Consider the following 22,491-nt stretch of genomic DNA (forward strand, 5'->3'; position numbering starts at 1 on the left):
AAGAAAAGTGAGAAAAGCCATAGAAGAGCAGGAATTTGACACAAAGTCCATGCATTAAGTTCATTTTCATTACTCTAGAGAAAATTCATTTGACTCGTTTAGAATTTCTTTTCACCATTTAATAAAATAATTACGCTACAACTGGTTATCTGGTTTTCCAAACCATAGCAAATTAGAAGTAGTGGTGATGTCATAAATTGAGGTGTGTATTATGAAAACAGCAAGAAGTGATAAAGGCAGTGAATTTGGGGCCTGTTAAAATGAAATATAACTTAGCTTTATATTAGCAATAAAAAGATATGGGGAAGGGTCACTCTTATGGTCTTTTTATTGAAATTTTTTATCATGATATACATACAAATATAATCTCTCAAGGAACAGATGTAAAAACTACTACAAATCACCCTTGAGGGCACAAAGAACACCATTTATTACATGATTCTGTTATATACAAGAGATAGGCTGGATTTTTCAAGCCTGCCTAAGGAGGAAGTTTAAGACCAAATTTTCTTTCTTCTGAGTACATCTGGATATTTACATGTCACACAGCAGGGATATTCCTGTTGTATATATGGTAAAAAGTAACTGCAAAATATACATTAAAACTAACAAACATATGAAAAACCCCAACCCAATAATTACTACATTGAGTAAAAATTTTTAGACCAAGGAAGAAGCAATGACTCATCTTGGCCACAGACATACGGTGTCTAAAAATATTTGTCCTTTGCAGATACACAGATAGTGGGGGCATATTGTATAAATCCTGTGCACAACACAATTCAAGTTAACAATATTTTTAAAAACATGCTTAAAAAGTTAAAATTTCAAGTTTTATTTCCTTAGCAAAACATCTTAAAAGTCAAGAAATTAAATAGTTTTAAAAATTATGAAATTAATTTTGTTGTGGGAAATATTTATATAACTTATTGCTGACATGCACATATATGTTGAAACACGGTATTATATTTCTAGGAGTAACAAAAATATATTCTAACTAGAAGCCAAAAATCTCAAATAATTTTTAAAAAAGGCAAGGATGTTGTGCAAAATCAGATTATTTGAGATTTTTATAGTATTTAGCACTAGAAGTAAATCACGACTAGCCAGTCAATGACTTTGAGACATAAGAATAAAATCATGATTTCAAACTTGGAATTCTGTAAATTACAGAGTCTTTTGATATTTTTGGTAACTATAGATTAAGGAGGGTATAAAATTCAGTTTAGTTCCACAAATACTTATTTGGCACCTGTTGGGTAGGCTCTGAAGAATTAAGAGTTGTGAATAAAATAAGCATGGTTCCTGCAGCAGTAGAAAAGTACAGTCTGGCGGTTAATTTAGCTGCACTAAAACGTAGCAGTTTAAAAGATAATGAAACCTGAGGGTTTTTTTCATTGTATATTATTACTATAAAGAGTAAAACTATTTTACATTGTGAATTTTGCCTTACACTATTCAACTGAATTTGAAGTATTCATTATTTTCATGACTACTGAGAGACAAGAGGGGATAATGCTATATATATATATATATATATATATATATATATACACACACACACACATATATATTTAAATAAATATATATATATATATGTTTTATTTATTTCTTTATTCGGAGCTTGAAACCATGATTTTATACACTAAATACAGCATTTATTGTGATCTGGTAATAATATAAAGGCAGTAAAAACAATATGAGCAAATGTTGTAGAACTATATTCCTAACAAAGGACACCTAAAAAATTTATGCCTTTTCAACAACTCATTTTACTGATCATTTCTAACTGGAAACACTTTGTACCAGAGTATTATTATCTCATTTTAGCATGATCTGACCCAGCTGTTTTAAAAGAATATTTTTCTTTTTATCTCTCACAAAAGTGAAAGCTTTAAAATATAGACAATATTATTTTTTTATCTTGTATATTGATTTACCTTAGTTTTAACCAGATCAGTTTCATCACACCTTTAATTGGTATTTGGTCTTTTTCAGTTTTTTTTTTAACACTTGATGTATGGACTTAGGCTAACCCTCAGAGCTGGAGAACTAGATCTGAGTCTCAGGTGTCACACAAATACTTAAAATTTCAGAGAACTACCAGGTTATATAAAGAGCAAAGCATATAATGCTATCTTTAAGACCGTGTACATGCACACAAACATGTGCACACACGCAGTCCCATGTGCAGAAAAAAATGTGTATATCTTACCATGTCAGTGTTTCAAAACTCAATCACCCTCAGATTAAAGGGTGACATTCTTAATGGAAACAAAACTAACATGACTGGTAGCTCAGATTCAACGGATGGACAGAGGTATCATTGGATAATGGGTCATTGCTAATTGGCTCAGTGCAGTGTACTACAGAATACAGACCAACAATGTTAAATGCTCATATGGCATGCCGAGAAGTCCAATCACTTTTGTGGGCTGGTCTTTTTGATGGTTGACCAACTGGACACTCTGTGCTAATTTGTACACTCTTGGAAGCCAGGTTACTCTATTTAACTTGCTTTACAGAATAGTGTTTGGCCAGACCTCACTAAAGATGCTGAGGAAACAGCATCAGTAAATCATGGAGAATTTCTCAAACACAATTCTGGAAGCAAAGGCAATGTGGTCCTTCGCATATTGGTGACTGAAAAATTCTAAGCTCAGTTTGCCTGTCTGTATGTCTGAAAGGCTCATGAAAAGCCTGGTATCTTGAAAACACACAAGCAGCAATTCCTAGTTCAACTGTGGCCCAGACTGTGGCTGGCCGATGTTAGCAGAATGCTGGATAGTGCTATGCTGGGTGATTCTGGTGGAAGATGTGGTTATGGCAGAATTTGACCCACCAGAGGCTTCTAAACTGAAATTTGGTAAAGGGCCAGGGACTCCAGCTCCTGAAACAATGGTCTTCCCAGCCGCCACAGAGGTTTCGGCAGGAATTTGGTAACCAGACTGCAGAGTGGAAGCAGGGGTTAGCACTCTGTCTGTCACTGTCACATTCTGTCCTACTGCTACACTGGGCATGGCCAGCCTGGGCTACACTCCCAAGCTGGGGGCAAGGACACGCTCTCTCTCCGTCACCATGACATAATGTGTATCTGGCAGGTGCTGAGCGCCTCTGAGAAGATGAGCTGTGCCCCCGGAAGACTGCGTTACTCTTCCAGTAACCACGTTACTTTCATCGGCATAATGCTCATCTACCAAAGCAGAAGCTGGCGCGTATACCCGCTCTGTCACGATAAGGCCCTGGGGCTGTCTAGGACCCAGGACCATAGTGCTTGGTGGTCTGGTGGGGCCTGTGGCATAGGATGTTTCTGTCACTATATAATTACCAGGAACCAATGGGTCAGGCAGAGGCATAGCTATGCTTTGATCCTGCCTGGAAGATACAGACCGTTCAGTGATTACTTCCTGAGTTAATTTCTCCATATTTACTTCATGCAAGGGTTTTGAAAGTTGAAAGCTATTGCCAGAGGAGTAAGTGTTTTCTGAATTATCCAAAGTTTGCTCACGGATTGAATGTGAACCTGTGTTCATACTTGTGTCTGTGACAGGTTTTTGCCACTGCTCAATTCCTATATTCATATCTATTTTTGATTCAAGCAAACTTCAGCCAGTGTCTTGAATTTAATTCCCAAATCATCTAAGAAGCAGTCTTCTAGCTCCCCTTCAATAAAACTGCAGCAGCCAATGGAACCATGTAGAGATTCAGTTTCTTCCTGAGAATAAACCAGAAGGCAATCTTTTGCTGTGTGACTATCATCGTCTTCAGTGTAAGTGGCCACTTTCTAAAATGGAAATGGAAACAAAAGACAAACGATTAGTGTCACAACTTCATTTACAAACAAGGCTCTATATTCCTGCTGCAAACACATAACCTGAATACAATCATGAGAAAACATCCAAGAAATACACTTTGAGAGTCATATGGCCTGATATTGATATCATGAAAGACAAAGAGAGGCAATGGACACAGTTTCAGATTAAAGAAGACTAAAGTGTCATGACAACTAAATGGAATGCAGGATCCTGGATTGGAAATTCTGGACAGGGGAAAAAAAATTTTTGTAAAAGACATTAGTGGAATGACTGGCTAAGTTGAAATACAAACTTCATCAATGTTAAATTTCTGAATTTCTCTATTGTACTGCAGCAATGTGAGAGAACTTGTATATAAGTGTTTATGAGTGAGAGAGAGAGGAAGAGAGAATGGGAAAGCAAACAGCCAATGTGGCGAATGTTAATTCGTTTATCTGGGAAAAGGGTATACAAAATTTCTACTAATTTTGCAAATTCTCTGATAATTTAGAAATGGTTTCCAATCTAAAAGTTAGCACCCGCACACCTGATATACACACACAACAAAAACTGACTCCAGCAGCCGGATAAGAGAGGAAAAACAATCAAAATGAAACAATCAGGGCACTGGCATAAGGCTTGGCAGTGAGGCAGAAAAAGCTTGATTAAAGGCTCTCCTTGACTCTGACCTTACCAAGGTCATATGTGGAAGGTGGGTGTGGAAGATGGCTGCATGAAAGCAGAGTGCGGGGTAGAAGAGGGCGGAAAACGGGATGCAAATAGTGGCATGCTAGTAATCTGCAATTATTTAGAAGATTAGAGATAGAAATAAATCAGCTTCCTCAATGAAAAAGCCACCCCCTCGCTCCTCTCACTGCCCTTCATGTCCCAACCCTCCAAGTCTGCCCATTTCCATGTGGGGACACACAGGCCTTGTTCCTCAGAAAGGAACCCCGCGGCCCTACGTCCAGGCATAAGCTTTGTGACAGGGTCTAATCACCTTTCCTGCAAATTTCCCCATAATCTTCTGTGAACTGTCTCAAGAGTGAAGATGAAATTTAAACGGACATAGCTGATTGGTCTGTCAGCTAGCATGTTCTGGGACTTTCCCTTCCGGGCCCCGCCCACCTTCGGACCCTGACACGGGGCCTGGCCATGTGACTCGTTTTGGCCAATGAAATGTGAGTGCACAAGGCAGTGCTTTAGCGGCCGGCGCCTGCCTCTGCCACTGCCAAGGCTCTCTGCCCTGTGCTGCCCAGGAAGCAGCGCCCCAGGTACGCGCTGTTCTCTCCGAGGGCTTCTTGGTATGAAGCGAACACGGAACAGAATGGAGCAGAGTGGACTGGCAAAAACATGAAGGTAACTGAGAATTAAGCCTTTGTGAATATTTGGTTTTGGGTCTTCTGCTATCACCGCATAATTTAGCGAACACTGCTTCAGGGGGTCAAATCTCTTTTTTTTCATTATCTTCATTTCTATCATCTACAAGCATTATCTTAAAAAAATAAAGTCCCACGTAGATCCAAGGCAATGATAACCCTGATATACTACATTCACAAACAATTTTTTTTTCATATGTGAAATTCAATTCTTACATTGATGAAATAGCTTCTTAAGAATTCCTCGCTCACTGCTGCAGCAGCTGCTCGAGCTCCGGCCATGTCTCTGGTGGCCCCTGTGGCTCTGGTGGCCCTTAGGGTTTCAATACCTATGAGGGCTCCTGCTGTCCCTGTAACCTGATTCGCCTCAGGCACAAGGCTTCTGTGTTCATCCCATATGCCATCCACCTCAGACATCTCATGCTGCCCTTTGGTAAAGAAAGCAGAGCCACTTCCTTTCATGGTGGTTTCTGTGGTTATCAGACCTCCTATTCCATTTCCTACAGCTGGATTCTCGCCGTGAGCCCCTACCAGAAGTGACGGCGCCACCTATGAGAGCAAAATACAATTGAAAACTGAGTCAGCAGGATGGCGCTTCAGTACGCTTTGAAGAAGGACATGAACTAAGTGGGCTTAGGAAGGGAATGGGCTACTTCCACAAGAGCAAACCAGGAAGACTATTTTGGGTTGGATTACTTCTATTTGATTCTTATGAAGCTCTCCACCCTAACTTCCTGTTTCATAGCTGATTTTAACCCAAAGGGAAAAACCCCAACACTCAAATAATGGTTTCAGCTCATCCACTCAATTAATACTAATGGCATTTCCATTTTCTTCTCAGATCTAATACATTCTTCTATGGACATAGAACTCTTATTTTTAGGTGGATTTAGGCTACCTAAAATAAAGATAATGTTTCCAAGCCTCCCCTTCACTTTTCTCCTATCTGCAGGCTGGAGCGTGGGGATGGTGCTGGAGCACAAGGAAAGCACGGGAATAATGCTCATCCATGGGGGAACGCTGAGAAAGGGGGAACTTAAGACCGTGATTAGAGAAATCATCATGTTGGTCCTGGATTGCCCATGTTTGTGTTTAAGTCACTGTTATTCTGAGTTCTCAGATGCTAAATTCACATCCTATTAGAAATGGCGCTCACAGTGATGACAGACCCAGGTGCGGGTTGCTGCTGGGAAGATAATGAGATATGGCTGTTGTATGGGTAGGTAGGAGGAGATTTTGCAACATTCTTCAAATGTCATAGTCTTCCAGTCTTATGTGTGGAGGGGAATGGAAAAGAGGCTGTAACTGACTGTAGAAGGCTGTCCATTTCATACTGGGACAAAAATTTCTATCCTAAATGCTAGACACTCCACCAAATTCGTCACTCCTTGGCCCTTGTTCCTCATTCTCTGTAACACAGTACCCGTCACAGCAGAGTAGAACCATCTTAACTCTGCCCTGGCAACAAACACAAAAATACGCTGTTTAACAATGGCATGCGAATGAAATCTGTAAAGACTTTCTTTTATTCTCTCATAACTTAAAATGTTAGAAACAGCTCTGAAGGCCCCTTTAAGATTAGTAGTAAAGAGGATAAGTTATGTCTGATAAACCTACCTTGTCTTCGGGTGGTGCCCCTTCATTATTCCAAGGATGCAGCATCTCTATAGTGCCAGTTATGGGGGTAAAGCCTTTGGCGCCTTCTCCGCAGTGGCACATTAGCAGTAAAAGGGGTACAACTGGATAGAAAACAGAATTGAGTATAGCAAAAGTCAGTCCCATCATATTTCTAAATTTACAATGCATAATTTTTGAGTTTGTGTTTCACTTCCTGGAGAGTTCAGTCTTCACTTATTTACTGCTCTATTTTTCTTTTCTTTATTCTTTTCCAACCTCCTTAAGTTTGTTTTGGGAGGGTTACTCCAAAGCCTAAGGGCAGGATGAGAGAATCTTACTTTATCTCAAAGAGTCTGTTCATGGTTACTGAGTGCAATATCAAGGCCGGAATATACAGTATCCAAATCATCAAAACCATGTTCAAGACTTAACTTTTTGTTTTTTAAAAGCCTTTACTTTTTTATTTTATTTTATTTTGCAGGGGCAGGCACTGGGAATCGAACCCGGGTCTCCAGCATAGCAGGCGAGAACTCTCCCTGCTGAGCCACTGTGGACCGCCTGCCCCCCCCTTTTTTTTCCAGGTGCATGGTCCACGAACTGAACCTGGGTCTCCCGCATGGAAGGTGAGCATTCTACCACTGAACAGTAATAAAAGCCTTTGATTTTTAATATGAGGAAATTCACTGAAAAAATACATTTATAAAAAAAATTAGAAGCTCCTGAGGGTAGAAAAATTTAATATAGCCAAATATTTTAGAGCACTGAAACATCTATAATACTTTGCTTTAGACTGTTTTCTAGCGCAAAGCAGGTTCTCTTAGGTCCCAGTTAAACTTTGAATTACCTAAGTATTATTTTACAAAATGATTCTACATTAAAAAAACCCTTAGAACATACGTGGTATTCATCCAGAATTCAATAAAAGTTCAGAGCGCCTCCTTCAATTTTATACAGCCCCAGAAGAAACTGAAGGCTCATGCTGGCCCCTTGATCAGAGCAGGAAAGAAAGAACCACCAGCAAGCAGCCCACCGCAAACAGGCTCTTAGTGCTACACCCATCTGACAGCATCCAGTGATCAACTGACTACCCTCTAGATTATTTGACAGCATGGTAACTATCACTACAGTGAATAATACAAAGATTGAAATCAGCCAGTGGTAATTCACTTCAATACACATTTATCAAGTGCCAAGTGCCATACTAGGTCGTGGGAAATCTGTGATAAGAAGGCAGTGCAAAGAAGCTTGGGGTAGAAGACCTAGTCTGGGCCAGTACCTACTAACTTGGGAAGCTGAGACAAGTCATTTAACATTATATGTCTGTTTTCTTTTCTTTTCTTTTTTTTACATGGGCAGGCACCGGAAATTGAACCCGGGTCCTCTGGCATGGCAGGCAAGCATTCTTGCCTGCTGAGCCACTGTGGCCCGCCCTATGTCTGTTTTCTTATCCATAAAATGGACGTAGTGGTATAAAAGGACATTATAAATCTACTGCTGGCTTTACAAAGCTCCTCCTCTGTTACTGGAATTGCCCCAGAGGTAGTCCTCTGCCCATGCTGAGTAGCTACAGGGAGTGTGGTATTCCACCCAACTCCAGGTTGTATGAAAGGAAAACTGCTGCAAGGGAGGTGGACCAATGGGTGCTGGTGGAGAGGCAAGCCAAGCAGAGGGGAAGCAGAGCCCAGAGAAGCTGAGTGTACAGAGCAGTGATTGACTGGCATAAGGTGAGTTTATAAATCCATCAGCCAGATTTGGGCAAGAAATCGTTACTGCAGCCTACTCTGTGCAAGGCACTGTTGTAGGCGTGGCGAACGCGGCAGTGAAGAACAGCCATGATTTCTGCCATTGCAGAGCTCAGACAATGGGGACACCAACAAGATTTATGCTAAAATGTACATAAAGAACTTGCATGACTTTAGTTACTTAAATCAGGAAATGATACAGTTATACAAAATGAAATTATGAAGAGTCCTACAGGAAGGTTTGGTGAATTTATCAATCATCAATTATTGCTTCCCTCACCCTCAAAACTCACCGTTCAAAGTGTTCTAGTGAAAGAGCAACTATAAGGAGATCAATGTCTAGTGCAGGAACAAATCACCAGTAGCACACTTAAATTAATAACAGCTAAAAAGTGTCTTTTAAAACACTTACGGAGCAAGAGTAGAAGAGCAAACAGCATCAGCGCGATGGCTGCGGGCCCCAGGCCGACACGGGAGTCGTGGAGCGCTGCCACACAGCCACTGCCCTCCAGGCACTCACAGACCGTGAGGCTGAGGATCTGCTTCTCAGAGCAACTGAGGCCCTGACTGTCTGTAATCAGGAAGTGAATTTCACTTCTCCCAGGCTTTTGTTCATTTTGTTGTAGCAGCACACTGTTACCTAGCAGGGCAAAAGGAAAGAAAAATGAGTGATTTCAAAGGAAGGGGTGAGATTAAACTACAGAAATGTCCTTTAATTGTTAATCATCTTCAGCTCCATATAGAAGTTTTACTGTTCTCTGTTGAGTCCACGTTGTGTGCTTGTTAAAATCAGTCTGCAGATTCCAAATTATATGTAGTTTAATAGCAAAGGATCAGTTCTGGACACCTTACTTTTATGATGATTAATTTTAACAAATGCATGTTGTCTGCCAAATGCTAGGGGCTGTGCTAGGCACCACGACCACAGTGACAAACAAGGGGTGAATCTAAGACATTTCTATTGAAGGAATTTTATTTTACCATTTAAAAAAAATTAGGGCAATTTTCAAACAGGCTAGAATAGAGAAAAGTATAATTAACACCCATGGTACCAGTTCCTAAATTTAATAATTTTCAATGATGGGCCAACCTTGTTTCATCTATTTCCCCTTCTTTCTGTCCCTAACTTCATATTTTCAAAGTTTTGGAAAAAACCTACAGAAAAGTTGAAAGAATATTACAATGAATATTGACATAATGCTTTGCCAATTGTTTACATTTTGCACTTTCTTTTTTTGCTGAACCATTTCAAAGTAAGTTGCAGGCATCACGATATTCTTCACCATGTATCTTTTAAGAACAAAGTACATTATCACTCTAAAGAAATTTATTATGGACACAATATTATCTGTTATACAGTTCATATTTAAATTCTCCAATTGTAATAATATCCTTTATATCTGTCCGTTCTTCCTTCTTCCTCCCTCCCTTCCTTTCTCTTCTGATTCTGGATCCAGTCAAGGATTATGCATTCCATTTAGTTGTCACTTTAGCCTCCATTAATCTAAAACAGTTCCATTCTCTCTTGGCATTTTAGAACCTTGATATTTTTATATGCCAGTTATTTTGTAGACTGTCCCACAATTTGACTTTGTCTGATTGCTTCCTCATAGTTGGATTCAGGTCATACTATTTTTTGGCAAGAACATTACATAGGTGGTCTTGTGTGAATGACTTTTTAATCTTATTTTATTAAATGTGACTAATGAGTCTCTTTTCCACATGAATAAAAATAATGACCAGTTTTCACATGATTAAAAATATTCATCAGGTAAAAATAGCTTAACTTTTTTCTGATATATGTATAGAAGTTATTTTAAAATAATTTACTCAGCAAGATATGATGGAGAGCACAAAAATCAAATTAAGTGTATTGGAGGTTTTGTTTTGTTATCTTTCTCCCTTTTTTTTGAAGTATTAAACAGCCCCTTCTCATTTTAAGGTACAAATTTTATGGGAATTTGACCTGCATAATGCGCATGATATTTATTAAATCACCCTCAAAGCTCTGGGGAAGTGAGGAAAAAATCTAACCATTCCTTTAAGTTGGAACTTTCAAGTATGAAGCCAGGAAAACAAGGCCTGGAAAAATGCAACTAAATTTATGACTGGCTCTGAGGGGGGAGATGGTGAAGGGAGGAAAGGTCTGGGGAGGGGCACAAAGGAGTATTCAACCTTATCAGTCATGATAAAAAATAAAAAAGACCTGACACAAAGATTTCAGATTGTTAATATTCTTTAAATTTTAGGTGGTACGATAAGGGTGTTGCTATATTACTCTCTGGAATTTTCTGTATTTTAGAATTTTCCAAATAAAAATAGATAGGAGCTATTTGTTATCAGGACAGCTGGAGAAAAAGCCTGGATTACAGAACTCTCTCTCTCTCTAAATTGCCTCGATCTATAATCTTGGTGACTTCCTAGTATAACACGCCAATATGTGTATACTTAGTAGTTATGCTCTTAAGACAATGAAAAAATTCAAGAACTAACTAATTTCAAACTTATTAATCTTTAAAGAGAAAACCCATTTATATATCCGAAAAGGCAGCAGAGCATAAAGGTGGACATCAGAGACTCCTGAGCCAGACTGCTTGGGTTCAAATCCTAGTTCCAGCCCTTACTTTCATGTAAGGACCTTGGGAAAGTTAGTAAAACTCTGTGCTTTCATTTCCTCATTGTAAAATGCTGGCAACAGCAGTACCAAACTTCAAGGGCTGTTGATATTAATAAAGTACTTAGAACAGTAATTAGTATATCTTAAACATCATGTGCTTGCTAGATGAAATAAATATGTTCTTGGAATTACAGTAAGTTCAAAGGCGATTGGAGTTCAATGCAAAACACATATACCTATCTTAGCCAAAGAAAGACAAGCTCCAATCAAGCATTCAGGTTGAGTGGGAGTCTCAGACTTATGTGAGCACATAATTAGATACTGTGAAGGAGGAAACCGCCTGTGACTTAATTATCATAAAATGGGGAAGTAAGCTGCATTCCCTGTATGTGGGCCACCCCAGGGCTCATATCAGGTGAACCCTTGATCTTAAGTAACCTCAAATAATAAGGATGTAACAGTCATCCCTAGTGGGAAGGCATGTTTTACCAGGGCATAGCTGTCTTCTTAAAGTGAGTACATAAACCCTGGGAGGGTAAATAAGTACAGGTCTATTTAAGCAAATTAAAGACACAGTTTTAATATTTTTTGGTTGGAAGAAATCTATTTGTATTTGTTACTTTATATACTTTTTTAATAATACTTTTTCTGAAAATTAGCTCTGCTAATGTGAGAGATCTGTAACTCCAATTAAAAATGTGTCATTGTGTAACTGACTTAGACTTGTAGTTTTAGGCTGAAGTGTCCTTGTATTGTGTAGTGTTGGAACACTGAAGATAATTTCAGGTTTATCGCATCTAAAAATTTAACTTATTAGAATTTGAGACTCAAGGGTTTTAATTGCTAAGTCAGATAACTGCAATACCTAGAAGGAAACCAAATATACTAAATAAATTTATGAATGCAGTATGAAATACTGAAGATGTTTAATTTGTAAATTGGAGCAAATGTTATTCAATGCCTCTTAAAATGACTGTAAAATCTGCTACACTAAAATAAAATAAACCTGTAAATTAAAAAAAACAGGTTTTGAATTTGAAACTTTATTGAAATAAACACTATTTCTTTATTAAAAAAGGAGTCTGCTGGATAGACTTTTCTGCATACATAAATTACCCTGAAGGGCACCCAAAACCTCACATCGACAAGAATTAGTTTGGCATGGGGAATCAGACAAACTCTTTTTAAGTACTGTCTCCCCACCTCCCAACTTTATGACTTTGACAAGTTACTTACCTCTGGTTAAGCCATGGTTTCCTCTGCTGTAATTAAGGAGTAATATTGTGGGGTAAGGATTAAATGAGATAATGCATGTGAAGGGCTAGCAGAGCAGCTTGCACATAGCAAGTGCTCAATAAATGTTATTAATGAAATTATTATTGCCATACTTTGGGATCTTTAGGAGGCATCCACTATGATTGCTGTGCTTAGAAAGGCAAGTTAATTCTCAGCTTCAGGGGAAAAAACAACTACTTCAAGAGCTATTGGGGAATCTTCAGCTACCTTCCAAACATTAGATATTTTTCTTCTCTTGCTCAGGTTACTTCACATGGTTTTTATAATAAAGATACAAAAAACAATACTGTGGCTGTAGGTTCAGTACCTCATTTTTATAATCTCCCTTTAAAAGCTGCACTGGAAATATAACTTATGAGAAAAAACACCGTCTATATAATAAAGATGTTAGGTATCTATACTGACTAATATTTAGATTTTAATGTAGTCCAATGATTTTGCTTACTTTCTTCATGTAGTATCTTCCATTTTTTTACCATTCCAGGTGGTTCGTCGATGACAGAGAACTTGAAGGGCTCACTGTATTGGTGCCCATCCCGGTCTTCGGCGGTGACGTTCACATACTGTGCATCCTGGCAGATCTGCTGCACTGGGTTCACCAGGGTGGGGCAGTTATCATTGATGTCTTTGACCATGATAACAATTGTGCCAGTGATGGTTTTCCTGGGATAGTCTGAAAAATAAGAGCGGGAAAAATGGTCTGGCCTTATCGCCGACAATGGATGTTGTCTGAATTTTCTGGCCAACTTGGAAAGGAGAAGGTACTAACAAATTAGGCACCTTATGTCTTAGCTATGTTTTCATATTCAGACCAAGTAAACTCTTCTACTCTACTAAAAAGTTAGAAATGTAAAAGGTTTATCCATTGGAGAGATCTGTTTTTTATAACAGATCAAAACAAAGATCTCAGTTTCTAGAAAATAAAAAGCTAACTATATACAGTCAAGAAAAGTATCCAACTTACCTTCTGATATAGCCACAATCTTTGCAGTATAGGTACCATTTTGGACATATCTGGATTCAAAATCAGGAATTTTTACAAGTTTAATTTCAGATGTGACAGAATCCACAGAGATCCAATTGTCTATGTCTTCCAGTTTTGTATATCTGTTATAAAATAAGCATGCAATTATTTTGGTATCTGGATAGATTATGAATCTTTAGCATACTTAAGACCTACAACTCTTTCAAGGTTCATTTTTGCCTCTTCATACAAGTTGCTCTTATTGTAAGTACTGCTCTGAGTGGTTTTTAATTCTTCAAGCCATCCTAAAAGTCCTTCATCTTTCTTGCACATCACACTACTCTGGAGATTTCTATTACTGAAACACACTTCACATTTATGTAGAAAGGATCAACCTTCTCCTACTAACCCAGCAGGTTTGTAAGTCGCTCTGCCAACTGTCCTATAGCTTTCAAACTGGTTTTCCTTAAATTTGGGGTAGATCTTTGGAGAATAACTTATTTACACAATAGGAACTAGTGTAATGGGTGGTTCTCTATCCTGTTGTTTTATTGGTTATCAGTATTTTTAAAAAACAACTTAAAAATCACAGATTGCCTTACATGTAAATATTCTGAAATTCTGGGATACTTTTGATAATTATTGGCAATGGGTTTCTTTCATAAAAAATTGGTTAGGAGAAAACAATGCTGATAAAGTGATTTCTGAGTTTCTTTCTACAAAGCATGGAATGAAACAGCTATGAGATGGCAAGGAAAACACTCATATTATGGTTTCAAAAGGTATATGATTTAATACTGAGTCCCAAACATAAGCAAATATAAAACAAATGTATGTATATATGTGCTTATAGTAATAGTTACATACAGTTTATAAAAATTCCAATTAAACATTGAAATTAATCACTTCTGCATTTTAATATTTTTAACAGTAAATGATAAGATAATTGGATTTTCACAAGCATTTCTGAATTTCATGTCTGGGATACCACATTCAAAATTACAATAAAGTCAGCATCTTAGCAATAAAGATCACATTTCACAATGGAAATATTTCATGTGATCCCATTTAAGGAATCTTCTATTTTTCTCTGTTGTAAATATTAAGCACCATTCAAAGTAAGATGGCAGCTCACATGTTACATCAAATATCCATTAAGAACTGATGGATAGGGATAATCAGTACAAGAGTAAATTATGCCAAAGTTAAGGGAATGATTCTCCTGCTGTCCTTATCAGCATTTCAAAATAGCAACCACTAATTAGCTTTACCTAATCACAATGGGAAATAAATTTGGTTGTACCTCACATTTCTTATCTGTAAAATAATAGGCTTGAATTTGATCTTTAAGATCCTTCTTTATTATAAAGTTGTATAATTGTAAGCTAAAACATAAAACAAAACATTCTGAGGAATAAAGAAACATAATTTATTATTCTTCCAGGCAGAAGACATAATCTTTTGATATATGAATAGTCCCCAATAAAAATAGGAGCTAAAAATGAAATAGTTAAGTGAGGAACATAAATTTCAATAGACTGCCATAATATTGTTGGAGGATAATTAATCAGAACAAAAAGCCTCTGAGCGGACGGCAGTGAGAAATGATTACGTGGAAAGTTTATCCTCAGTTTTGGAGATTCAGTTAAGGGATGTCTTGTTAGGTAGAACTGAAAATAAAAACTAGACAGCCTAACTCAAGAGAAGCAGAACTGGCTTCTGTAGGTAGGGTGGGGCAAAAGGGGTCAACAAGACACAGCGGAGACTGTTAATAGTATTTTGGAACAAAGTTATGATTCTATTGGTTGATTACTTCCAATAAATAAGAGCTTACTGAAGAGCTTCCTCCACATTCCCGTTCTTGCTGGAGTAGGCAGGCACTTAAATGCAATGTTCTATGAACCCTGGGGGTGGAAGGACCCAGGCTCAAGGGCAATCAACAGAGCAGCTCTGGGACCCACAGCAGGAAGACATCCTTTACTGTCCACCTGGAATAACTAACTACAGGTCCATACCTAACAGCTCTGGAGAGAATCGTCTCTTCAAGGTAAGGCTCTGAAATCTAAGAAGTAAATTTAGTTTGAAAATTTAAAAGTACCATGGAAATTAAAGGTGTTAACTATCGATTATTATACCCAAGTGTCAAAATGGCTCCATAGGCACAAGCCAGTCCTTTCCAGGACAGTGGGAGCACCTAGTAGATACTCAATAAATATATTCTGAATAAAACAGTGAAAAATCACCATGATCAAGACAAAGATTAACACAGATTAATCAGTCCCCAAATCAAAAAGTATAGTTTAAATGAAGATTAATACCTAAAATCTACATGCAAATGAAACTGGTTTCCCCATATTAAAATACACTATGGGGATATTATAATAAAATAAACTACTTCTTTTAACCAAACATTGCGACGTGGAATCTGCAGCACATTTTATTGCTTTCTTGCTCTTCTATATTCTTTCAGGAAATAAGGCAGATTTCATGAAGTTTCTTTCTTAACTTTTCCTTTCTTGCCTTTTTTAACCAGAATAGCTTCTGAGGTTAGCAACTTGTCACACAAAACAATTTGGGAAGGGCAGTCTAGTGAAAATTCCTACTCTAAAGACCTTCAAGGAATTACAATGTTGGGATGCAGAGAAACAAAGTGTTCAAATTTCACTTTGAAAATAGGCATTTAAAATAATTAAAAATGAGGAAATACATTCATAACTATCTCTCTTACTTTACACGAGTCAGTTGTCCAGTGTCTTCGTCAAAAACTTGGAATTTTCCAATTATTTTGCTTTGGCTTGATATATCTAGGTTCTCATTAACGTGAGCTGAGATTGTACTGTTTTTAAAACGAATGCCTTCTTTTACATTTTGTACCTTTACTTTGATGGGTATGGATTTAGGCTTATATTTATTCTTAACTGACTTGTGAAAAGCTGCTTTATTAGTGACAACAATACTGAGGTCAAGACTCTTCATTTCTTCATAATCTACTTCCTAGAAAGGCAAAATCAAAGGGATTTTAAAGGAGAAATCAATTAGAACAAGCAGAGAACCCATACACACACATACCTATATGGTTTTATCATCAGATATACCAATTTAACACATGGGAAATACAGCAGCATTCAGCACTCCAACATTCACACTGACACCAAGCAATTAAAAAGTCTTTGTCATTTTTTGTGTATTCATAAAGGTTAAGGATGTTTACTAAGCATCCCAATTTTTAAGGGGTCAAAACCCTTCAAAAATATGTATTTTTATCTTTAATAAGCTGAAGTTTTTATTTTTTTAAGGGAAAAATACATTAATGAACACTCAGTATAAGCTAATATTCTTTAAAATGTGGTCCATGGGTTCTAGTGAAAAGAGTTATATAAGTACTGGTAGCCCTTCCCAACACTGCCTGTTCTATCTCCTTAACATAGAGTCAAAATTTAAATTAGTATATTGAAAACTGAGAGCTCCTGGAGTAAAGAAAACCATTTAATTTAGTTAAACTAAGGGATTTTCAAATTTGTTTAAGCAAAGAATTTGCTCTGCCCTACTCTATTTAGCACAGTGTCTGCTAGTATTTTTTTGCTCTTAACGGTGTTACAGATTAACATTCCTCCAAATACTGTTGTGGATTGTAGCTATCTATAATGTACATTTAATATAATCTGTCCATCCCTTTACATATTTATGTTCCATTTTCTCATTTTTAAATAAACACCATAGTATTCTACTGTTTAGATATACTTAATTAGTTTTTCTATTACGAGCTATTTAGGCTATTGGCGATTTTTAAATATAATCAACACTGCTCTGAATATTTTTATACAAATTATTTTTTCTCTTTTGAACTACTTCCTATTATAAAAAGAATTACCTACTGTGCTGGTTTGAAATTGTTATGTACCCCAGAAAAAGCCATGTTCTTTCAATCCTAATCCACATTTGTGAGGGCACCCATGTTCTTTAATCCTGGTTATTATTGTAGGGTGGGATCATTTGATTAGGTTGTTTGCATGGAGATGTGACACAACCAACAGTGGGTGTGACCTTTAGATTAGATGGAGATGCTATTATGCCCATTCAAGTGTCTTTTTTTTTTTTCTTTTTTGGCATGGGCAGTCTCCGGGAATCAAAACTGGGTCTCTAGCTTGGCAGGCGAGAATTCCTGCCACTGAGCCACCATTGGACTGTCTCCATTCAAGTGTCTTAATTAGTTTACTGGAGTCCTTAAAAGAGCTGACACAGGGGAAGATTTTTAGAGGAAGTGCAGACACAGGCATTTGGAAATGCTTGGAGTGCTTACAGAGAGCGAAGATGCCTAGACACAGACATTTGAAGATGTAGAGCCCAGCAGACATGGCCAAACTGCCTTCCCATGAGATACTAAGCAAGCCAGAACCAGAGTTTTGTCCTGGAGAAGCGAAGTGAAGGTCCACAAATGCTTAGAGAGGAAGTCACTGGAATAAGCAGCACAAAGCAACACAACTGGGAGCAGGACCAGCAGACGCCAACCATGTGCCTTTCCAAATGACAAACACTGGCCTTTCTTCAAGGTATCTTTCTCTGGATGCCTTAGTTTGGACATTTTTATGATCTGAGAACTGTACACTTGTAACTTAAAAAATCCCCTTTAAAAAAGCTATTCCATTTCTGGTATACTGCATTCTGGCAGCTTTAGCAAACTAAAACACCTACCCAGAGTATATTTCGTTCCTGTTGCATTTTATTTCTAGTGTCCGAGTGTGGTGATATCCCAGAAAAACATGTCCTTAAACTTAATTTATTCCTGTGGATGTGAACCCATTTTAAGTAGGACCTTCTGATGAGGTTACTTCACTTGAGGTATGGCTCAACTCAATCAGGGTGGGTCTAAATATTATTACTGGAGTTCTTTATAAGGAGAATGAAATTCAGACAGATAGGAAGCCACAGAGGGAGCAGACAGAAGCTGAACATCAATGGAACCTGGAAGAGAAGGGAGAGGCCAGGAGAGGCTGCCATGTGCATTGCCACGTGACAGAGACGCCCAGGACCAAGAGCCAATGCCAGTCTCTGGGAAGAAAGCATTGCCTTGATTTGGATTTCTATTAACCTCATAACTGTGAGCTTTTAATAAATTCCCAAGGCTTAAGCCAACCCACTGCATGTTTTTTGCTCTGTCAACCAGACAACTAAAACACCCAGGTTCTCATTTTAGAACCCCATTATAATTTTGGCTCATTTCTTTAGTATAGCTTCAAATATATTAAATATGCTTACATATTTAATGTAAGCTGTTCATGAATGTTTTTTCTTTTTTTGATGATTTATTATAATTTCATTTTCCTTTCTGTGGGGTTCAGGATGGATAATGACTTTTGTTCCCCTTTTTATGTGATGGCTATAACAGCATAAATGGACATTAACTTTGTGATTGTAAAGTCTTTCTGAAAGTTACTTTTGTTTTTAAGTTCCTCTTGCAATTAACATAGCTTGTTTCAATGGCATCACATATGCCGCATATGAAATAAAATCTTTCAGCCCTGTTAGTAGCATTCAAGGACCATGAAAGTAACAAGCCAATGTAAAAATGAGCTAGGTAATGCAACCATAAAAAACGTTTTTCTGGGTGCTTCTTATAAATAGCTGTAATACACCCAAGGGAATGGAAAAATTTTCAGCATCACTATCAACGTATGTATGTACTCATACCTTCATTTTCTACAACTCTGTCAACATATTTTATTCTTTCATTTATGCTATTTTCAATAGCATTGACAATTTTAAAGTTATTTGTTAATTGCAAGTAAAGATGTGGATTTTTCCCACGTGATTTACTATGTTGATTTCCACATTAAAAAATACCTGTTCATTATCTTTGACAGCTTTATTAAGGTATAATTTACATGCAATAAAATCCACTCATTTGGTGTGAAGCATAACGATTTTAAGTAAATTTATAGTTTTGCAACTATCATTACATTCCTGTTTTAGAATACTTCCATCACCCCAAGAAAGCTTCCTCATGCCTGCTTGCAGTATATCCTAACTCACAACCCTAGCCTCAGGTAACCACTGCTCTACTTTCTATCTTTATAGTTTTGCCTTCTCTAGGAATTTCATATAAATGGAGTCATTAATATCCCATGCAATATTTTCTGTTTGGCTTCTTTTACTTAGCATAATTTTTTTTTGCTAAGCAGGCAGGAAATTTCTTGAGAACACATGTGAAAAGACATGTGGGCACACTCGCAAAGAAGATAAGAAAGGCGAGAAACCTTAGTATAATACTTTTGAGTTCATCCATGTTGTAGCATGTGTCAGTACTTCATCCTTTTTTGTTGTTAAGTAGTATTCCATTATATGGATATATCACATTTTGCTTATTAACCTTTTTTTTTTTTAACATGGGCAGGCACCGGGAATTGAACCCAGGTCCTCTGGCATGGCAGGCAATCATTCTTGCCTGCTGAGCCACCGTGGCCCGCCCTGTTTATTAACTTTTGATGGACATTTGAGGTCTTACTAGTTGGTCTATTATGAATAATGCTGCTATGAACATTTGTATATATGCTTTTGTACAGACATATGCTCTTATTTTTCACTGGTGGATACCTAGGAGCAAAATTGTTGGTTCATAGGGTAACTATTCTATATTTAACTTTAAAAAAAAATTGTGAAACAGACTGTACCATTTTACATTCCCACCAGCAACATATATATATGGGTTCCAAATATGCTATATTTTTTCCAGTACTTGATGTCAATCTTTTTGATTAGAGCTATTCGAGTGGGTATTCAGCGGTATTCCATAGTGGGTTTAATTTGCATTTTCTTTAATGACTAATGATGTTGAGCTTCATTTTCATGTGCATATTGGTCACCTGTATATCTTCTTTGGGTGGCATGTCTATTAAAATCTTTTGTCTATTTTTGAAATTTGGTCGTCTAACTTCCTTTTATGGAATCTGATTATTGCCCTTATAATTTGAAAGCATTTCTTGAATTTAGATAATTTTCTTAATCTGTTGCTTTCATGGTAATTCTAATTTTATTAAATTTTGTCTGTGTCCCTCTTGGTAGAAATGACTATATCCCTTTTTTGTGGAACTGTAACATAAAGAGATACTTCTATTCCTAGTACCTTTATCATTCATCACCACAATTGCTTCTCCTTATGTGTTACTGCCTTTTGTATCTAAACTCCCAATATGTTTGCACCTATATGTGATGACTAAAAATTATGCTTATTTTTATATAAACAAATCTATTTTGTCTCTGATGAGATTATCCATTTATTCAATCATCATAAATGGTCTTCCTTTAAACATGAGGTAATGTTATTCTATTTTCCTCTGCTTTTGAAAAGGTAGTTTAAATGCATGCAGAAGTCTATCACTAAATGATGTCCATAATTATTACCATGAAACCCCAAGTTAATTCTCAATTCTATTTTACATTTATATCATTATTTCTTTTTTCATCATTACTTTATCAAGTCTGTTGTATATTAAATTTTTGTAAAAATTTGAAAACTTCTGGAATAAATTTTTGTCTGATTCTGACTTAATGAAATAGTATTTTGAAAGCTATTGCTTTGCATTTTATTTAAGATATGCTAAGGTAATTCTACTATATGCCGTTTAAAAATACATCAGATTCTTCCTTACTTATTCTATGAAATTATAATCCATCTTGTGCATTTTGTTTTAAAAATTCTTGACAGCTGTGTGATGATATTGTGAGCTACTGATTGTATACTTTGGATGGACTATATGTATGTGAAGATATCTCCATAAAAATATTAAAAAAATAAAATTAAAAAATTTCTGTGAGGTTATGAGTCTTGAATATTTAAGACCCTATGCTTAATAAGTCTAATTCAATTTTTCCTTAGTTCAATTCAATTAAGCACAAGATGTAAAACACTGCAATTCAAAATATGACCCTAAGACTACTTATATTAGAATCAATTATGAAGTTTGTTAAAAAGGCAAGTTCCTGAGCCCCTACAAATCAGGCTTTTGGCTGCGGGGCCCAGGAATCTGCATTTTGGGGATGTACCCTAGTAGATAATTGTTAGGCACTTGTAAGTATCAGGACAATTGGATTAGAGCTTTATCAAGTTATCACAACTTTTATTTTTAATTAGTAAGGGTGGTCTACTGTTAAGTGGAGCAAATATGAGGCATTAAGGGGTCAGGGACATGTAGTAGAGGCAAGAGGTCATGATGTAGGAGTGCTAGGGTCAGGAATGGGTTGCGTTGTCTTGCCACTATTAGAGGCTTCCGATTAGGACCATCTTAAAAATGACTTCACTAAAGAAAGAAGGGATGATTTCTGCAAGTGTGGCCATAATATGAGAGGGATCATCTTGGTGAATCTAAATGAATAGGTTGTTGCTGTGGAAAGAGTATGGGTCTTGGAATGAGGCAAACCCAAGTTAGAATTGCAGTGTGAAGACTTACTAACTGACCACAGGACTTGAGCAGAACAGGATGGTCCCATCTCAAATAATTGTGGGGCCAGTTAATTACGTAAAGGACTTGTAAAATTTCAAACTCAAAAAACATTAGTTTCTTCCCCTGTACCAACTTCTTCCATGCCAGTTTTTTTTTTTTTTTTTTAAAGGAAAGACAGAGAGAAGGAAGGAAGGATAGAAGGAAGGAAGGAAGGAAGAAAGGGAAACATTTTCTTGTTTTATTGTATTCTGTTTCTCCGTATTTGTTACATGGGCTGGGGCCGGGAATCGAACCGAGGTCCTCCGGCATAGCAGGCAAGCACTTTGCCCGCTGAGCCACCGCGGCCCGCCCCCATGCCAGTTTTGAACTCCAAATACTTACCTTAATTAAGGTCATAATCCCTTCATTAGTTTTAGCATCAGTTTCTATATGGAAATAACCTCCTTCATTTCCTGATACAAATGTAAAATTTGCTAACCAATTATCAGAGCCTATTTCGTCTGCATCAGACACCTTTATACGCATAACTTCTACATTGGCTTGATTTTCTTGAACCATTCCTTCATACTGCAAAACATGAATACAGGAATTTTTAAAAATTTGTCCTCTTCATGTATACTTTAATATAATACAAGTTTAAGTGA

The 22,491-nt window shown here is 37.1% G+C and overlaps 1 protein-coding gene across 1 annotated transcript in view; it reads right to left on the reverse strand.

The window, feature by feature from the left end:
- Nucleotides 1–305: 305 nt before the first annotated feature.
- DSG2 (desmoglein 2) overlaps nt 306–22,491 on the reverse strand; it is a 58,241-nt gene continuing 36,055 nt past the window's right edge. Inside the window, 9 exon segments of the mRNA XM_077135716.1 lie at nt 306–3,586; nt 3,589–3,784; nt 5,390–5,722; nt 6,791–6,912; nt 8,945–9,172; nt 12,891–13,118; nt 13,410–13,552; nt 16,138–16,403; nt 22,229–22,414. Of these exon segments, the coding sequence (XP_076991831.1) occupies nt 2,733–3,586; nt 3,589–3,784; nt 5,390–5,722; nt 6,791–6,912; nt 8,945–9,172; nt 12,891–13,118; nt 13,410–13,552; nt 16,138–16,403; nt 22,229–22,414 (2,556 nt within the window). The 3' untranslated portion in view covers nt 306–2,732.

The sequence above is a fragment of the Tamandua tetradactyla genome, chromosome 18 (genome assembly GCF_023851605.1).
Source record: "Tamandua tetradactyla isolate mTamTet1 chromosome 18, mTamTet1.pri, whole genome shotgun sequence".
Taxonomy (NCBI): domain Eukaryota; kingdom Metazoa; phylum Chordata; class Mammalia; order Pilosa; family Myrmecophagidae; genus Tamandua; species Tamandua tetradactyla.